Below are 18,798 nucleotides of genomic sequence, written 5' to 3' on the forward strand. Positions count from 1 at the left end.
GTCGGAGCGCCACACCCGGCCCCGCCTCACCCGTCCCGACATAGTGCAGCCCATGGAGTACAGCAACAGCACCTCGCCCGTGGCCCTGTCGGTCGGCAGCCCAGCCAGCTGTCTGACCTTCGGACCTTTACTTACCGCCGACAACACCACCCCTCCTTCTCATGGCCGATCATCGGTTCACGAGTTGGATGGGGCGCTGGACTTTGCGCACGACATCGCGTGCAAAGTCTAGCGCCCGGGCCAAAACTCCACAGCTGGCGGGGCTGGGCTTTGTGTGCAGTCCAGCACCCGGGCCAACTCATCATTCACCCAGCCACGGCCGAGTCGGTCAACGAAGTGCCGTCGAGAATATGTCCCTTATTTTGACCTTTTGTCCCTTATTTGGGAGTGAGAAAGTTGGCAACCCTAATCATACTACGAGCTCCACTGGCATTTTTCAATCCCAGGTTTTCAGTGAGAATTCCTTAGCCTTATCTTTGAGCCGATTATGCCATCACATCATTGTAGGAGCAGCAGTCCAACCAAGGCATTGGTCCAAAAATCTTGAGACAAAGAGTGATTACACAGCAAAGCAAGGAATGACATACACATTGATAAGATGGATTTACTGGAAGAACCACACCTCTATCAAAACTTCTCCAGTACACGGTTCCACAAAAACAAGTGGAAACTATTTTTCAGCCTCCAAAAAAAGATAAAGAGCTGGAGTAACTCAGGTCAGGCAGCTGCTCTGGAGAACATGGATAGGCGACATTTTGGGTCAGGATCCTTCCAAAATTTAAATAAAAGTCTTAAAATTATGGATTCAAGGCAATGAAAAACTAAGACTCAAAAAGCATATCAAACTTAATAGACAACCAAGGAGCAAAAGATCATCGTGAAAATGGCAGAGAAAAGTCTGATGGCCTTCAACCTAAGATGCTAAAAAGAGGCTGAAGAGAAAGTAGATGCATTGCTTATGATCTTACAAAGGCACTTGCATTCTAGAAAGACGCCAGCTGATTGTAACTGGCTGAGTTTTAGAAGGATAAGATGTGATCACAATGAAACATACTAAGGGGGCTGATGTCCAGATGCAGAGGGGATCATTAAGGAAAATATATGTTGAGTACCCAAGGTCGAGTGGAGGAGGAATTTAACAATAGACAATAGGTGCAGGAGTAGGTCATTCAGCCCTTCGAGCCAGCACCGCCATTCACTGTGATCATCGCTGATCATCCATATTCCTGCCCATTCCTGCCTTCTCACCATATCCCCTGACTCAGCTATATTTAAGAGCTCTATCCTTCTTGAAAGCATCCAGAGAATTGGCAACTCTCTGGGTGAAAATACTTTACCTCGTCTCCGTTCTAAATGGTCTACCCCTTATTCTTAAACTGTGGCCCCTGGTTCTGTACTCCCCCAAAATGTTTACTGCCTCTAGTGTGTCCAATCCCTTAATAATCTTATACGTTTCAATAAGATCCCCTCTTATCCTTCTAAATTCCAGAGTATACAAGCCCAGCCCGTCCATTCTATCAACGGGAATTAACCTTGTGAACCTACGCTGCACTCCCTCAATAGCAAGAATGTCCTTCCTCAAATTTGGAGACGAAAACTGCACCACCTCTTCACTATGGTAAATTTTCACAATTTGTTGAGACAGGATTTCAGGAAAGCTTTCATGGTACAAATCCCAACATTTTCACCTTTACAATTAAATTTTTTTTTCTCCAAGAATCCACAGGATACAAGTGACTTTGGCGATGGCGTTAATGTGAAGAAAGCACTTTACCAAATGAACAAGCTCTTACCTTTTGATTCCTCGTGTCTGGTAAATGTTGCAGGAAGAGCATTCTTTGGCTGAGTTGTGGTCTCAGGCCCAGACGTTTGAGCAATTGAATGTTTCTCAGTGGTCTCCATTTGTTGTGGGATCCTTGTCATTTGAATAGTAGATCCAACCTTCGTGACGTGGCCATTTTTTTCAGTCACATAATGAACCACAGTGACATGTGGAGGTTTTGTGTTGAGACTGCTGCTACTTGTAGGACTTGCAGTTGGCTTTCTACCTTCTACTTGGGTTTCATTCCCTGGAGGAGGGGCTCCATCTGTAACTATGGTAGCCATTTCTTTTTTTTTGGTTAGTTCACTCATCTCTGTGTTCTGAATTAAAGCACTAATAGTTGAATTTTCTGATGAATTGTTAAAATCTGTTCCATTTTTCAGACTCTGAGTAATAGGAAGACCTACAGTTCTGTTCGCGTCTGTATCATGGGCTATGTTACCACTGCTTGGTCTTGCTGTAGATTTATTTAATCCCAGTGTGGTTGTTGACACATTAAGCAAGGATGTTGCATCACTGGATGTTTCTTTTACATTAATTGGTTGTTCAGTAGAATTTGCTTTAAAAATAAACAGAAGAACATGGTCAATGGGAAACACTGATGTGTCACACAACAATCTACTATTCTGGTTATTTAAGAAGTTCATTTGGCAGTGTAGCTGCATCAGTCTCTAATAAATTAGAAAGACAAACTTCTTGAAGCATCAAGATGTTTCTTTTGGTATATCCATCCAACCTCATTCAAATTTTTGAGAAAAAAATCATTTTTATTCTAAAAGGAAAATGCAGCAAAAAAACGTAAGGGTCAGAAATCAGGTGGGTGGCAGATAAACACTGATGCTGCCAAAAACAAGTATGATGTTACAGGTGGGGAAAAGGTGGCGGTGATTCAGCCTCATAAATTGCACTTAGTTGGTTAAGGACTCCACATACCCACTTGTATAACTTCTACCAAAACAACAGTCAACTTGCACAGAATCACAATAGGATGCCATTCAGCCTCGAGCCAGCTTCTGATAGGACAATCTCATCAACCCATTCCTCTGCTCAATCCCAATGAACTAGAATATTATTCTTTCAAGTACCTACAGTGCCCTCCATAATGTTTGGAACAAAGACCCATCATTTATTTATTTGCCATTTGCCTCTGTACTCCACAATTTGAGATTTGTAACAGAAAAAAAAGAGAAAAAAATCACATGTGGTTAAAGTGCACATTATTAAAATCTGACAAAGGCAATTTTTATACATTTTGATTTCACCATGTAGAAATTACAGCAGTGTTTATTCATTGTCCCCCCATTTCAGGGCACCATAATGTTTGGGACACAGCAATGTCATGTAAATAAAAGTAGTCATGTTTAGTATAAAGGCAATGACTGCTGGAGTCATGCGATTCACAGACATCACTAGTTGCTGGGTGTCTTATCTGGTGATGCTCTGCCAGGCCTCTATTGTAGCCATCTTTAGCATGCTTGTTTTGGGGGCTAGTTCCTTTCAGTTTTCTCTTCAGAATATAAAGGGCATGCTCAATTAGGTTCAGATCGGGTGATTGACTTGGCCACTCACGAATTTACCATTTTTTAGCTTTGGAAACACTCCTTTGTTGCTTTAGCAGTACGTTTTGGGATCATTGTCTTGCTGTAGAATGAACTGCAGGACAATGAATTTTGAGGCATTTGTTTGAACTCGAGCAGATAGGATGCATCTGTACACTTCAGAATTCATGACGCTACTACTATCAGCAAGTTGTATCATCAATGACGATAAGTGAGCCAGTACCTTCAGCAGCCACACATGCCCAGGCCATAACACCCATACATAGTGTTTCATAGACGAGGTGGTATGATTTGGATCATGGGCAGTTCCTTCTCTCCTCCATACTTTGCTCTTGCCATCACTCTGATATAAGTTAATCTTCGTCTACAAAGACCTTTTTCCGGAACAGTGGTCGCTCTTTTAAGTACTTCTTGGCAAACTGTAACACGGCTGTCCTGTTTTTGCGGCTAACCAGTGGTTTGCATCTTGCAGTGTAGCCTCTGTATTTCTGTTCATTAAGTTTTCTGCGGACAGTGATCATTGACAAATCTACACCCGACTACTGAAGAGTGTTTCTGGTCTGTCGGACAGGTGTTCGAGGATTTTTCTTTATTTTCGAGAGAATTCTTCGGTGGTCAACTGTGGAGGTCTTCCTTGGCCTGCCAGCCCCATTGCCATTAGTAAGCTCACCAATGCTCTCTTTCTTCTTAATGATGTTCCAAATAGTTGATTTTGGTAAGCCGAATGTTTTATTCTTGTTTCTCAGTCTCATTATGGTTTCTTTGACTTTCATTGGCACAACTTTGGTCCTCATGTTGATAAACAGCAATAAGTTTCCAAAGGTGATGGAAAGATTGGAGAAAAGACTAGAATTGCCTTCTTCATGAGCTCTCTCATGAAGAAGGCAATTAACCACACCTGACCAATTACAAATACCGGTGAAGCCATGTGTCCCAAACATTATGGTGCCCTGAAATGGGGGGGGGGGAACCATGTATAAACACAGCTGTAATTTCTACATGGTGAAACCAAAAGTCTAAAAATGACCTTTATTAAAATCGGACAAGGTTCGCTTTAACCACATGTGATTTTTTTCTATTACAAATCTCAAATTGTGGAGTACAGAGGCAAACAAATAAATGATGGGTCTTTGTCCCAAACACAATGGAGGGCACTGATTCATGCCCTTTTTAAGGAACTGGTAGATTCTGCGTTTACACCCCTTACAGACAGTGAAACCAAAGGACTTTCCTCACGTCCTCCTTGTAAGTTAGGTCACATACTGTTTAATACACAAAAAGACAGTGCTGAAATATCTCATCTCTGGAGAACATGGATTGGCGATGTTTCAGGTCGAGACCTTCAGACCGATTGTTGGGTGGAAAGCTGGAATAGGGGAGAGGCAAGGCAAAGCATAGCAGGTAATATAATAGGTCACCTAGACGAGGGTGGTTGATGGTCAGATGGTTGTAACAAAGGACAGAGACACGGACAGAAGATGAAAGCCAAGTTTGAAGAATTGTGGAATGTGAAGCCAGAGGGGAAAGTAGCAGGAGGGAGAAAAGAGTAGAGGAACAGGGAAGGCTAGAAGAGGGGGGGGGAGGGTAAAAAAAGATCCACGTATGTGAATTTAATTAAATTAAGCTTTTCATTTTAGCACTAAAAGAATACTGAAGGATTTCGCTGCATCCCACCCCCCCAGTAGCACTCACACCTCCATCCCAAGAAGGTTAATGTTTATCTGGAAATATTTCCATTTCCATCGATTATTCAAAGCAAGAATTGAAATATTAAACAGTATAGCGAGTCAAAAATATTCCTTATATTTTTAATGAGCATTAAACCAGTCGAACTTGACAAGCAGCACGTTTTACATAGAGTCCACTTTCAGCATTACTGAAAGTACCCATAAATTACAAGGCAAACTGACCCATAGCCTGGCATAACATTTCAAAGTAAAGATAGTGAATGCATCAACATCTAGATGCTGTACTCCCAAATTTGGCCTGTAGTCACTAGTTTTACTGTTTTTGAATCAACACACACTTGCAAAGCTTCATTGCGATTTTCTTATTGCATAATCCCATAAAAATTGTACAAAATTAAGAGTCGTTTTAGTTTTTAACATTTAAACTAAAGATTTACGTTATAAAAATATATTTTTTTAAAAGGCAAGTAAAAGATTTATTAACCATGCCCAACTGTCTGTGGAGTTAAAGCTGATTAAATAACTTAGGGAATGATACATGCTTTGCAGACAAGCTGGGCGAGACTAGTTCTCATATGGCTATTGCTCTGTGCTCCTAGTGTAAAGATGTGACGGTACCGTTGAAGCTTTTGCAAGTCTCTGCAATGGTTTGAAATGGTTTCCTATGGTTTGAAACATAGTATTACAGTAATAATGCCAGGAGATAGTCAATGGGCTCCAATAATAGAGCCTGGATAATGTTGAAGTTAAAATATTTTGTAATAATAATTACATTTATGAAACAAACTATTAATGCCTACACTTATAAATTCAAAGTCATGGAATCATTGTGCTATCCGGCACAGAAACATGCCCTTTGGCCCAACTCGTTCATGACTCCATGCTGTCTAACTGAACTAGTCCCACTTGCCTGCACCTTGATCATTTCCCTCTAAACTTTCCTACCCATGCACTTGTCCAAATGGTCTTAAAAAAGTCATAATTGTACCCACCGCACCATTTGCTCTCGGTCTGATTTAGAGACACACACACTGCTGAACTCACGCAATGTTGTTTACTTCCCAGTAAATTTCTTCAAATAGCTTTGACAACCAATCTTCCTCAAAACAGATTTATCGAGGTGTTTTGTTTTATTATTTAATAGGAACTGTACATCAGAAGTGAGGGGGGGGGGGAGAAGGGAGGTAAAATAATCAACCGTTAAAGCTCATGTCTGCAGTTTATAACCATCATAAATCAGGAGCAAGTACAGAATAGCAAAAATAGAGAAGTGAAACACAGCCAGGACTTCGCCCTCACCCTGCTGCACATCCACCTTACAGCACTGGAGATGTGAAATACATTTTCTCTGAATGCCATGTTGTCTCGTCTCCTCATCATTCAAATTAGAAATATTCAAGCAAGTACAATTTATGAACAAATTCTCAGAGGGAAATAGGCAGAAAGATCATTAATGCGAAGAGGTGAGCATTGGCGGCAAGGCAGGGCAAAGTAGACGAGAGAATACGGGTTGAGTGTGTTTATTTCTCAGTGGGAATGAAGAGGAGAGAGAAGCAGGCTGTGGCAAGGCAGAAAACACTGATGGATGGAGATACAGAAGCACAGAGGATATGGATTGCACCTCCAAAGGGAAACTTGACCCTTAATTACTTCTCAATTGGAAGTGCAGTCAAAATTACCATCTAAACAAACAGAAAACAAGAGATGCTATTTTTGTTTCGTTAATTATTAAAACATGAGCAGAAGCTGGAAAATCACCTCCAAGCTTTTTGTGCAGCTAAACTGTTTTTAGCTCATAACACATCTGTGTGAAGAAAAAGAGCTGTCTTTGACAGCTGTCTTCGCTTCCTTCTCTTCCAATAGGTGCACCTGACATGTGAGTATTTCCAGCACTTTGTTTCAATTCAGACTTTCAGCATCTGCAGTTACATTGATTTTTACAATTTTTACTTTTTCATGGAAATAAAAGATTTTGACAAAAAATTCCTGACAAGACTTACTTTTCTGCCTGATGTTACTTAAAGAGACATGAGAAATAAACTTGGCAGTTAAGAGGGTTTTCGATAGGCTGGGAATGGAGAGGTATGGTTCATGTCGAGGCAGATGAGATTAGTTTAATTTAGCATTGTGCTCAGCACAGATATTGTGAGCTGAAGTTGCACTGTGTTTTAATGCTCCATTCTATTACAAGGCCTCTAAAAGCTCGATCTGTACTGTCACTTGGAGATTTTTTATGAAATTTGCAATAGGCTTCTGATAGAAAAAGCAAATGCTTTGATCCATCCAGTCATTTGAAAATGTACAATCGTAACAATTTAAATGGGGGTTAGCCACAGCTATGTTATTTTGACATTCCACATCCCGTTCTCCATTTCCAAAGGAAGAGATTCAGGCTTTGGGAAGCCATGGACAAATTCACATATCAGGAGACATCAACATGCCAGGCAATATTTAAATCTTTAAGAAGGAACTGCAGATGCTGGAAAATCAAAGGTACACAAAAATGCTGGAGAAACTCTGCGGGTGCAGCAGCATCTATGGAGCGAAGGAAATAGGCAACGTTTCAGGCCGAAACGTTGCCTATTTCCTTCGCTCCATAGATGCTGCTGCACCCGCTGAGTTTCTCCAGCATTTTTGTGTACCTAATATTTTTATCTTATCTTATCAAAGCTACTCCCAAACAGACACAAGGAACTGCAGATGCTGGAATCAACACAAAGTGCTGGAGAAACGCAACAGGTCAGGCAGCATCTGTAGAGGGAATGGACAGGCGACAGTTTGGATCAGGACCCCTCTTCAAAAGGTCTGAAGAAGGGTCCCGACTCAACTTGTCCCTTGTCCATTTCCTCCACAGACTAGGGACAGATGACAATTAAGTCTGGTGGCAACAATTCATAAGTGAACATGATGATTTTGCACATCGCCTACTTGCTGCATTTCCTAGAAAACTTAGCTTGCTTTTACATGGAAGTTACTGCAGTTCATCGTGGATTCAGTTTCCTCTAATCCTCAAATAGTCAGTTTTCTATTTAACCTGACTGTTTGTCATTCATTCGACCTTGCTGCATAAGAACCTTCCTATCATGCTCTAAACACAGGCTGACACTGCTGCCAACACAGCTTCAAATAATCAATATTATTTGGACAAAGGTGGTGCCACTCTGCACACAGCAAGCAGAGTCATTCATTATTTTATTGTGCTGGTTAACGATTAAAAGTTGAATGGAAAACCTCACTGAAGTTTTCCCTGAAAATGTTCCAAATCTATTGGATTTTGCACAGTGACTCTCGAGCTGAATCATGGGTGGTGGTGATGAGTCAGCGTACAGGAGAGATAGAACATCTGGTTGAGTGGTGTTGCAATAACAACCTCCCAGTCATCAAAACCAGAGATCTAATCGTTGACTTCAGAAAGGGGATGTTGGGAGCCCAGGCACAAGATTATATTGGTGGTCTCCTGGTGGAGATTTAGCAGCTTCAAATTTCAAGGAGTTGAGGGCCTGTCCCACTTGGGCATCATCTGCACGTCACGCAGATGACGGGCGAAGATTTTGTATGTCCCAATATCCTGGGGCACCACACGTGGCCGCTCGTCACTGCCTACGTCACCACGCGCGCGTTGTGACGCATAAATGACATGCAAATTACGCCCAAGTGGGACAGGCTCTTTAACATCTCAGATGAGCTGTCTGGGTCTGGCAAGTAGAGGTAATCGTAAAGAAGACACTCTGGCGTCTCTCCTACCTTAGAAGTTTAAGAGAGATTTGGTGTGTCTCAGAATACTCTAACGATTCTCTACATGCAAAGAAAGTATCTTGATTGTTTGCATCCTGGCCCGATGTTTCAATTCAATTCCGATGCAGAGGAACGCAAGAGGCTGAAGAGAGTGGTGGACACAGCCCAGTCCATCACATGTACAGCTCTCCACATCGTTGAGAGCATCTACAAGAGGTGCTGCCTCAAGAAAGTGGCATCTCTTATCAAGTATCTCCACCATCAGGGCCAAGCTCTCTTCTTGTTGTTACTGTCAGACAGTAGGAGCAGAAACCTGAAATCTCACACCACCAGGCTCGGGAAAAGCAACTTTTCTACAAATAGAAGGTTCTTGAACTGACCTGCACAACCCTAAATCTACCTCAAGAATGTTTTATTGTCTCCTAGATAGAACAATGAAATTCTTACTTGCAGCAGCACAACAGAATATGTAAACATATTATTGGCATAATCTCAGCAACAAAACACTTATGGACAACTTCTTGCACTATCATGGAAATGTTTACCAATTGAGTAGTTTTGCACTAATGTCTTAGTGAAAAGAAACACTGCAAATAAAAAAACAACGATCTTGTTGAATATATATATTATTTATGGTTTGTGTGCTGTCCGAGTCTATGTGCCTGTGATGCTGCAAGCAAGATTTTCATTATACCTGTACCTCACCACATTTGTGCAAATGAGAATTGCACTTGAATGACCTCCATTGATGGAAGTACAATATAAATTGGGTTAAAAAATAAATTGACAGCATAGCTCGAATTTCCAACTTACACATTCATCAGGGGCACATGGTGTCACACCTGACTCGCCTAACAATACAAATGGAACCAACAATAACCATCCTTCTCCTTCACTGCAAGCAAAATTGTAATTGGTCAAGCGTTAATTGGATACCAAGTAGCAGTTTCAAGGCTCTAAAATACTTCGCCAACAAACTGTTCTGGTTCCTCAAAGAAAGACACTAAAATGCTGCAATAACTCCTAGATAGATCTCCTAGCTGCAATAACTAAGCAGGTCAGGCAGCATCTCTGGAGAAAATGGATAGGTGGCATTTCGGGTCAAAACCTTTCTTGTATGTCACATATTTTCGCCGGAGATGCTGCCTTTCCCGCCGAGTTACTACAACAATTTGTGTCTATATTTGGTGTAAACCAGCACCTACAATTCATTATATTATACAAACTCTTCACCGGGAATTCTGCAGTGATCTCGGGCTTAGAATCAGGAAATCAAACTGATCATTATTCAGCTGCAGTTAGTTTATTTAATTTTTACCCTCCATGTCAAAACAAACTGGTCACATCTCATGAAGCAAAATGGCTTCATATTTTCTTTCACAATTTTACTGTCCTTTTTACCTAACAAATGGAGGCCAATATGCAGTTATGAATAACCAATATCTAATAATGCATTACAAGACAGCAATTCAATACTGTGGTGTATAAATTGTTCAAGCACTGCCCACATGGCTTAAATCATTATCCAAACTGTTCAAATGAATTACTGGCTCATAATTCATTACTTGCCATGTCCTATATTTAATAAAACCAATGTTGAGTTTGGCTCAGCAGAAGGAAAATTAATTGAACACATTAAAATTATTCAGCCAATTAGCCAAATTGAAACTGTTACTTAGTGCATGGAATATCTATGAGTGGGTAGTTCACAAGAACATGGATGTACTCGAGCATGTACGTGCAACAGTGGTGGACTTGTACTTAGCGGCAGACCAACGGAAATAACAAACCAACCACTAATAAGTTAATAAAACCTACTTCACTTGGACCGAGAGATTAACAAATACCATGCACACTCTTGTCCCTCTGTAATCAAATCAGAGCAAAAATAAATGCCAGACAAAAAAATCATTTACACTCCCCATTTCAAAAATGTCTTCCTTTGCATCAGGCCCAAAATGGCGTCTGTCTATTACCCTCACAACACTGCAATTTCTTGCAGGCTAGGGCAAAGCAGTTACCATGTAATCCACCTGAATGGGATGCTCTCTTGTGGTGTAGTTGTGGAAATTAGAGACATTTCATTAGCTTTTAGAATGAGCATAGAATGTATTGAGCACATTTGGGAGGGTGGCTTGGTTGTTGCCAGTGACTCTGTCCATCATCACTTTCAGACTGATATACCAATTCATAAAAATCATAGATCTGCTACGACAAAGAAGTCACTTGGCCCATTAAGTTATGCAAGCCCCCACTACAGCAGTCTCATCAGTCCCATTCCCCTGCTCTTTTTCTATTTCCTGCAAATAATTCTCAACGGCCATCCCTTTTAAACGGCACTGACTTTGTCCATTAATCTAACAAGCAATTCTTCAGGCCGATTCAGTCTACTGGGTTACTCCAGCACTTTGTGTTGTTTCACATTAAACTAGGCGCCGATGCTGCTGGTCTGCACCAGCGAGCCCTTTTTCACCTGCTGCCGTTTCTTCCCACCGTCATCACTTCCTCCTCCCCCCCCCGATGTTTTGTCCACTCCGCCGTTCCCCCCTCCACCGCTGCCTCCTCCTCCATCGAAGTTGTCGACATCTTCCAAGTTGGAAGTGGAAGCGAAAAGTTGAGCAGCGGAGTGGACAAAACGACAGAAAGAAGCGGCAGCTGGTGAGAGGGGATGGAGCCCCACAGTGATCGAGAGCATCCTGTCAGTAGCCTGAAGAAAGCACCGTCAGCCAGGGTCTACAACGCGAGCCAACCGGCTATTACTAGCGCTCCTTGGTGCACCTTGTGGAAGATGTCAGGGGACTCTGCCAGGAGTTGTTGTCCACCGCCTCGCTCATCTTCCCAGTGTTGCACCAACAATGACCAAAACTTAAAGAGCAGCAAGGCCAGGCGACGCTTTTATATTTATGAAATGGACAGGAAGCTCTCACCATCCTCCCTTGGCCATAACACAGGTCATTCAAGTAACAGGACCACCTAGTGCGAGTTTAGTGATGCAAGCCAGGGAGTGCCAGTATTCCTACTCTTGTGCAGAGGTTTCTCTGCCTTAAAGGGCACTAAAAACAATCAGAGAAGCACCTCAGCATAAAGAGTTAACTTTTCAAGAGGATCCTCTTAATTTTCCCTGAAACTTACCAAATTAATAAGGATAGAACTATAGAAAGCAATTTTCTTATTTTGTTAGAGAATCCGAGACCTTAAAACTGCATTTAACGGTTTAAAGGTTTTCCTTCCTTCTCCCCCCCCACCCCCCATCAGTCTGAAGAAGGGTTTCGGCCCGAAACGTCGCCTATTTCCTTTGCTCCATAGATGCTGCTGCACCCGCTGAGTTTCTCCAGCATTTTTGTGTACCCCCCGATTTAACAACCTTATTTCCATTTAAAAGATACTTTCATTACATAATACATTCATGGGAATGAAAAAATGAATCATACTTTTACACTTCACAACATGTAATTCAAGCAGAGGATTGCTGGCAAAGAGTTGGCCATATACTAATTGAGTGTTTGAATGTCAGGTTTGTGAACACAAATTCCCTCTGGAAGAGCAAGTATTGATTTTAAACAAGGATTACTGTGTTTGGCTTTAATATTATGAGAGTCAAGCTGCTTGTTAATATTTGCTGCCATTGCTTGCACAAGATGAAAAACTCCCAGATTCCATCATAGACTACTGCTTGCCAAGAGACTGTAATTGTAGTTAATTTATTAGCCAAGCATGTGATTTGCCATATAGTCATACCAAAAAAGCAACAAGACACACAACATAAAAATTAACATAAGCATCCACCACAGCAACAATGATGGAAAACAATCCTTCTTCCCTCCTTTTCTCCCGCGGTCGGGACAGGCAAACCATCCAGTCAGGGCGATCGAAGCTCCCGCACCCGGCACTTCTCATTTGTCACTTACTCTACCCACCTGCTAATCAATCCCCTATCACTTGCCAGGATTTCCCCCATCCCAGCCTCTTTTCCAGGTTTCTCCCCCCTACTCTAGTCTGAAAGGTCCCAACGCAAAAACTCATTGGCCCATTCCCTCCACAAATGCTGCGTGACCCACAGAGATCTTCCAGCCTCTTGTTTTCTGGCATCTGCAGTGTCTTGTGTCCACAGCAGTACATCATTTACAATCAACACATCAAAAATCACTTTAAAATGACTGTGCATGAGTCAAGACAATTGCAACTCATGAGTCAAATGCAACTCATTAAAAAAAAAATCAATATCATGGCATTCCATTAATACCAGATCTTTTGGACAATACTTTTCTTTCATGTCCTCTGAATTATGATTCACCAGCATTTACCCCAGAGATTGTCAAATTCACATACAAGATTAAGCAATGGTTGTAACAGATGAATCTATGTTTCTATGCTATTTCAATTATTGAGTTCAAGCAGGTTTTAGAACATTAAATAAGAATTAAATGGGCATGAGGCTCTTCCATGCATGTGCTCAATTCTGTTTAATTAAAATTCATATTACTACTTAACTTAATAGAAGGTTTATAGTGGATTCCCCATTATAATTCTACAACACCCAGGCTACATATCTTTAACCTAATCAAATTCTTCTGCATAACCAGGCAAACTAAATACAAAAAACAAAAAAACAAACAACTGTCACTAAAAGAGATGCCAACTATTGAAGGGTAAATACCAGCGCTGTATTTTGTCACCATGGGTACCATCTGAGTGTACTCCTTGTGACTGTGGGCTTCCTCTGGGTGCTATGGCTTCTTCCCACATCCTAAAGATGTGTGGGTGAGAATTAATCAACCTCTATAAAGCTGTCCCTAATGTATAGGGAGTGAATGAGAAAATAGATCAACATATAAACTAGTGTGAACGGGTGATCGATGGGCAGCGTGGAATTTGTGGGTCGAAGGGCCCATTTCGATCCTGTATCACTAAGATATAAAAACAAAATTTCCGACATTTAGACAGAATGTACATGGAGAGCTGGTGGTGAGGCAGTAAAGGGAGAAATGAGAAGAGTGAAAGTGTAACTGTTCCAAACCCTTTTCTGTGACATTCTTGGCATACCAGAATTCAGCTTTATTTTCAGTTTTATTCACAGCTATTTAATCAAGCAAATTTAATCTGAGCTATTTTAAGGACAGTTTAGCATTAACATGAGAGACAGCAAAATTGGAAATTTGCACCTTTCATCAAGATCAAAACAAACCAAGTGTACTCTGAAGTGCTTGTAATACACAAAAATATCCCAAGATGTTTCAATGTTACTGGCAAGGTCATCATTTCTTACCCATTCTGAATTGTTCCTCTTGAACAAAACAGTTTGTGGTTCATTACAGAGTAGTTAAATGTCAATTATGTGTGCATTTGGAGTCATGTAGGGGGAAAAGGCAGATTTCTGCTGAGAGACACTACTGATGACAATATAGTATTTCCAGGTCACCATTGCTCATACCAACTTTTTAATTCCATGTTTATTTTGTTACCCAAGGTGTATCATGCTTCTGCCTCATCTGGATTCTGGGCTATAAGTGATTGGTCATGTAGGACTGAAATAGAAGAGGAAAAAAAAAATGCAAAAAGGAAGATTATGAAGTTTCTCTCGAACAGACGTCTGTTAATGACAGAATACATTAAAAGCCAGAAGCTGATATGCGTCTTAAGACACAAATGGAATCAGGAATTTAGGATCAAATGGTCTTCGATCAGTCATATTATCGTAAGGCAAAGTCGGCTCAAGGGACTATAAGGCCATCTGCTACTTTTATTTACCAGCTTGAAATCTCAAAATCTGTTATTGAGTAAGGAAGATGATATTAGGGCAAGAGACCAAAGACATGCTCAAATAGATAGGTTTGGCAAAGGATGTCTGCCGTACAGTTCAATTTGAGAAATTAATGCAGAGCCTGAGGGTGACGGAGATTCCAGAACTCTGGTTCTTGGGAGCTAAAGTCACCATTGCAAATTGTGGAGGGATGAAAATTTAGTATGATCAAGAGACCAGAATAATAGTTGCCAGATGTTGGTAAGTTAGAATACCTGAAAAAAAATCCAGAAAAAGGGTGTGGGAGCCATGGAGGGAGAGGGAAATAAGGATGAGAACTTTGGAAGTGAGATATTACACAATCAAGAATAAAGTAAAAAAATATATAGGTGTAATGGGCAACCAAGACTCAGGGCAGGTTAGGACACGGACAGCAGCCCGTACGTTTTGGAGGTGAAATATGGGAGGCCAGACAAATATTTATGGTGGAATAGTTGTTCCAAATGAAGTTAACAAAATAGTAAAAGAGCCAGAGCAGGAGCAGATAAGGATAATATAAATGGCAGTGGAAATAGTTGGACATGTGGCTGCAAGCTCACTTCAAATCCAGAACAATGTCTGGACTGCAATCAGTCTGCTCCATTCTCCACTCTAAGAGAATGGAGTTTGTGAGAAACTAAAGACAATGCCTTTGGTCTCAAGATTTAGTCGAATGAAATTTCTGCTCATCTGTTATAGGATAATCAGACAAGCAACTATGGTAACAGAGCCAGATGCCGTCAGCATGCTGAAGCCACTGCTAGAATTCTTAATGACATTATCATAAGGTAGTTCACAACTGGAGAAGATGGTTCATGCATGATTTCTTGCTAATGCATGATCCAAAAAGAAACCATTTGAGACCACAACCCAGCCATGAATGGATAGATAAGCTTATCAACTGTGCAGTCCCACCTTGCTAAACGATGGAGAAGTGGGTAAGAGGAGTGTTTGTGGAAAGGGGGAAGGGGGCAGATGATCGGACAGTCTGGTCAACCAAGTCAAAGGTTGTTAGCAGGTAGAGCAAGACAAGGATGGAGTGTTCACCGATGTCATAGCCACAGTTCAGAGTAATTCTGCAAAATGACCATGAGATTTGGAGAATCGGACTAGTAGTTCTGAGGTGGACAGCATGGATTCGGGAATGTAGCACGTGTTTGTGATCAGGAGTTTGCAGAATTGGTTGAAAGTGTGGCATTCCTATTAAAAGAGGGTAATGATGCAGGATAATTTAAGCAGGCTGGAGAAAGATAATCAGTGAACAAAGTAATTGGGGGGAAAGAGAGAAATAGGTGCGAGTCAAAGTGGGGCACAGGGAAGTAAATTGGGTGGGAGGTTACCTAAAATAACACCATTCAATGTTCATATGAATGGGTTATAAGCTACCCGTGGAATATGACATGCAGTTCCTCGAGTTAGCATGTGGCCTCACTCTGGCAATGGAGGAGGCCCCAGACAGAAAGGTCATAAAAAAAAAGATAAGGAGTAGGCCATTCGGCCCTTCGAGCTAGGACCGCCATTCAATATGATCATGGCTGATCATCCAAATTCAGTACCCCGTTCCTGCTTTTACCCCCATATTCCTTGATTCCTTTAGCCCCAAGAGCCAAATCCAATCCTCTTGAAAACATCCAGTGAATTGGCCTCCACTGCTATGTGTGTGTGCCCGCACATGTGCGTGTGTGAACGTGCAAGAACAAGTTTAATTTTTCAAACCTGATGTCTGGACATTCAACAAGGGGCGAGCCTAGTGTTAAACTAGCAATGCCTTACATTCCTACTTCTTGTAGTTTCACATTTAATTACTCTTTTCTCAATAAAATCTTTACCTCATTGACTGCAGCACTGCAGGCCCATCCATTGAGCGATTGAGCTGTGAAAACTTTGCAGGAAATTAGTTAGATCACATCACCACACTTTGGAACCAGTTTTATTTCTCCCTTTCTCCCCGCTCTGTTTTTCCTTGAGTGTTTCCTGAATATTATTTCAGACTGTCAGCATCATGCTTTCCCATAAACTCCTTTCTCTCTGTTGCTCCATATGGGGTATAGTATCACTGTGGCCATGTCACAGGCATCTGGTGTATGGGTTCAGTGACAAGTTTAGATCTCATAATGGCAGCTGGGAAACTTTAAATTCAAGTTAAATCAAGCTGCATCAGTAATAGAAACCCCAAAACTGCTAGATTAGCATAAACAGTAGTCACCTGCTTCACTAAATGTCCTGGAGAGAACCACATCTGCAAAACACTCTCATGCCTTTATGTAACAAAACCTAGACCCATTATCACAACATTTTCAGGAGTTTAGTTATAACGAGAAATTGGATAAGCTTGGATTGTTCCCAACAGAGTGCAGGAAGCTAAAAGGTGACCTTAATGGTTTATAAAATTATGAGGGGCATAGATAGGGTCGTTAGCCAGTGTCTTTCTCCAAGCATAGGAGAGTTTAAAACTAGACTAAAAGGTTTAAACTGAAAGGGGAAATATTTAAAGACGATCTGGGGTACACATTAATCCCACACAGAATGGTGGGTAAATGGAACGAGCTGCCAGAAGAGGTGGTAGATGCGGGTACAATCATAGCACTGAATAAGCATCTGGGCAGGCACACGGATAGTGGGATATGCACTAAATGCAGGGTAATGGGATTAGTGCAGACAGGCATCTCAGTTGGCATGGACAAATTGGGCCAAAGAACCGGTTTCCATGCTACACACCTCTAGGAGTCTATGATAATTGTCCTCTAATGGCCCTCTGAAACAGACTATTGAGCCACTAAATTCATGTGGATTGGAGCCAGGAAACAATTCTGACCACATCCTGAGACTCGCTTGCTACAACTTACATAAAACATAAAAGCTTCTGACTTTGGTGTGGGTTTTCAAAGACAAAGCATGTTAAAGCTTGTCAGCGGTTCATTCAAGCGGGCATTGCAAAGATTCTTTTGAAAAGTGGGTGTTTCAAAACTAAATACAGTAGAAATATTGGAATGCATCCAGTTGCAAATGATTAAACTGGCTAGGAATATTATCAAATGAGTACGAGTGTCTGATGGCACAAGTTGAGCCTGGGAGATGGCCATCATGGCTCTTTTCTTTAAACGATACAAAACAAAATAAACAGAAAATAAATAACATTTTGCTGTACTCTGATATAAGGCAGCAATTGAGTTAATTGCTATTGGCAGCAATATTCCAGAGACAATATGACAAAGTTCAAGGTTAATTTTATTATGGGGACATGCCTTAATTGAAAACAAAATCACTAATCAGAGATAGTAATGATCCTAAACTGTCCTGCAATTCATTGAATCCATTGAAAGGGGACCTGTGTTGTGCATTACCAATCAATTTCACCAACATATTTTAGGCTTATTACTGTGAAGTGGAGCGGAAATCAATGATTTTGGTTTTACTGCCCGACTGTCAATTCCTTAAATCACAAGCCAGAATTGGAGTCATTGATCATACAACAGCAAATGCAATGAACTTGAAGGAGCATAGCAGATGGGGTTAAGTTATTGCCCACATTGATTTTTTAATTAGCACACAATACAGAAAAATGCAGTGCATAAGTCTGTATGTTGCATGAGATACTGGTAATTCAATAAAGAACATTCAGAACAATTTTGATTACTTTTTTTTAAAAAACATTATGACCGATGGGTCAATGTTATAGAGGGAGAGGCTTTCTTTGTTTCTGCACTGTTGACCATTCCTGTAAAAAAACTTTTACGTGACCATTAATAAAATAGCAACATGCAGGTACTGTAATATACAGCACAAACTATAAATGGTACCTTCCACCAGAAATATAATAGATATCAAGCTATGCCTGCCTAACAAACATGAGAGCATTTCCACATGATGAATTTTTATAGTGACAGAAGGAAATTTACACCCATTGATTAGCTGGAGCAGTTGAGGAAGCAGGGAGGAGGAAAGACCTGTGTGCAGTTCAATCACGGCAATCACCATACATTGTCCGTTTCCGCTACAGCCAATTATCAAAATATTAATTACAGGAGCTCTTAGCACCACCCACCCTGGCTCCGAGGACAACAACACAATTTCAGCAACAGGGTGCATGCCAGCCCTCACCACCAAGAACATTCAGGCTGCCCATCTGGACATGCCAGATAACAAAATAACCACTCATTTCCTTCGCAACTGAACATTCAACACATGAACATTTTCAATCATAATCTATAACAC

At 41.1% G+C, this 18,798-nt stretch overlaps 1 protein-coding gene across 2 annotated transcripts in view; it reads right to left on the reverse strand.

The window, feature by feature from the left end:
- The window catches only part of LOC129700882 (uncharacterized), a 61,012-nt gene that overhangs the window by 14,806 nt on the left and 27,408 nt on the right, over positions 1 to 18,798 (reverse strand). For both annotated transcript variants that reach the window (XM_055641666.1, XM_055641665.1), the window contains exon 2: positions 1,794 to 2,381. In XM_055641666.1, coding sequence (XP_055497641.1) covers positions 1,794 to 2,381 — 588 coding nt within the window. The remainder of the gene's footprint in view (positions 1 to 1,793; positions 2,382 to 18,798) is intronic.

Source organism: Leucoraja erinacea, chromosome 10 (genome assembly GCF_028641065.1).
Source record: "Leucoraja erinacea ecotype New England chromosome 10, Leri_hhj_1, whole genome shotgun sequence".
Taxonomy (NCBI): domain Eukaryota; kingdom Metazoa; phylum Chordata; class Chondrichthyes; order Rajiformes; family Rajidae; genus Leucoraja; species Leucoraja erinaceus.